Genomic DNA, 1,955 nt, shown 5'->3' on the forward strand with positions numbered 1-1,955 from the left:
TACCCTAATTTATTTGCTGCCCCTACTCCGTCCCCATAACACCATAGCCTTTGGGAACCATGGTGTACAAGTAGACTGAAGGCATAGTTACCAGGAAACTCCATTATAGGAGCATGATCGGCAATGCCATCCCCATACCCACAATTTCCAGTGACTTCATTTATATGTAAAATACTCATAATCATTTACCCGCATACCCTAATCTGTTTGGTGCCCCTACTCTGTTCCCAAAGCCTCTGGTAACCATGGTGCACAAATAGACCGAAGGCACAGTCAACATTTTGAACATAAGGCTGTGAAAAGAAATATAAGAAAGCATTCTCACATTATTAACCCCCACAAGGAGACAATCCTTCAAATAAACAAGAATGGCATTAAATAGTATTTAATACCACCATTCGGCATAAGAAAGCCAAGCAATGCTGTATATACATTTTTTGTAAAAGTGAAGCAGATCCATCTCTAGGTACATATAAAGACATTATACATCAAGTACCTGTTCAGAGATCCACTGGAATGATACAATCGTTGCTTTCTTTAAATAAGACGCCAATCAAGTTAAGAGTTTTATTGATAACCAGAAAAGCTCTTTCTGGAAGAATTAACAGTGGGCCTATTCTGCGTCAAATAGAAAAGATCATCCGTCATAAGCAAAATATACTCTAAAACCTCGGTCGGGGCATTAGTTAGATCCAGCCGAGGAAGCCGCAGCTCTCGAGCCCTAAAGGCAGGGGAAGGCGTAGGGTTTAAGCCATCCCATTGGAGCCGAAGCTTATAATCAATCTTTCTGTAAACATAAACCTCCCTATCCGCAGAACTAGTAACATTGAAAACGCTCCACCCGCGGCCGGCCAAAATCCTGGTGAACTTTTCCATACTGTCCACAAATTCCCTACTGATGCGAACAGCAAGCGAGGACTTGCGCGGGTAAGAAACAGGGCTTTTGTTACTTGACGGAAGATTTTCAACCCTAAAGAGTCCTCTGCTGAGGGTTACAAATTCATAAAGCTGCTGAGGACAAGCGTCAGTTAAATGAGGAAAAGGCAGCCAAACGGACTCACGGGAAGCCATGCCGGGCCACGAGTAAATGAGGCGGCCATTGATTAAATCCCCGCAGAACTCCATGCCCACATCCCGAGCTATTTCGGCCACTCGGAGCTCATCCTTAATCACTTCCTCCGTCGGCACGAACACCAAATACGGGTAATCTCTATCGTTTCCCAGGCCCAGACTGAATTTCCGGCTCCGACTCCTCCATTTGGGCTGCTTGGGAAGGTAAAGGACCGCCTTGCGCAGAGAATTTCGGTGGTCTCCGTCGTCTCGGAGGACCAGGGATCGAACCAAGCTTAGTGACAGCATTTCCTCATCGCTTTAAAGATCATTTACGGATTGTTCGTTTACAGTAGAACAACCAAAAAGTAACAGGAAGAATGATGGGCACTGGGGATCCAGATGGGCAGATAATGGGAGATTTTCAGTTACTTTTGGGCTGAGCTTGTAACGGAAAACCTCAACATTAAATGCTTAGCGCGCATAATGATTTGAACTAGAGTTTCTTCATCGCCTCCGACTCTCCTACGAGTTTGTTGTTTGCTTTCCCACTTCCCAGTCGAAAGTTCATCGTTTATCCCTGATGTCTACTACGTGTAGGCCAATCGATCGCTTTTTATGGGGAAGTCGTAATTTATGCAACAGGAATCTCCGTATTTCCATTTTTTATTAATTTCCGCAGGTACGCGGGTTCCTTGTGTATCATTGTGTTGTCAGTTTAAAGTAAAGTGAAGCGACTACTACGAATTTCCTTGTCAGAAATATTATTATATGGAAGTACATGCACTCCGAGCTCTGTGGAGTGGACTCCAAGGTCTTTGGATAGAGTCGAAATTTTATTTGAGTTCTAAATTAATTAGATTTAGAAATTAAAATATAGGGGTTTTATTCGAGTTTTCTAATCA

General features: G+C 43.3%; 1 protein-coding gene across 1 annotated transcript; it reads right to left on the minus strand.

The window, feature by feature from the left end:
- Positions 1 to 353: 353 nt before the first annotated feature.
- Positions 354 to 1,634, minus strand: LOC149555574 (topoisomerase I damage affected-like protein). Its single transcript, XM_089829691.1, has one exon. The coding sequence runs from the start codon at positions 1,357 to 1,359 to the stop codon at positions 568 to 570; it is 792 nt and encodes a 263-aa protein (XP_089685817.1). The 5' UTR covers positions 1,360 to 1,634; the 3' UTR covers positions 354 to 567.
- Between the last annotated feature and the right edge of the window lie 321 nt (positions 1,635 to 1,955).

The sequence above is a fragment of the Cupressus sempervirens genome, chromosome 5 (genome assembly GCF_028749045.1).
Source record: "Cupressus sempervirens isolate cs-2001-9-10 chromosome 5, ASM2874904v1, whole genome shotgun sequence".
Classification (NCBI taxonomy): domain Eukaryota; kingdom Viridiplantae; phylum Streptophyta; class Pinopsida; order Cupressales; family Cupressaceae; genus Cupressus; species Cupressus sempervirens.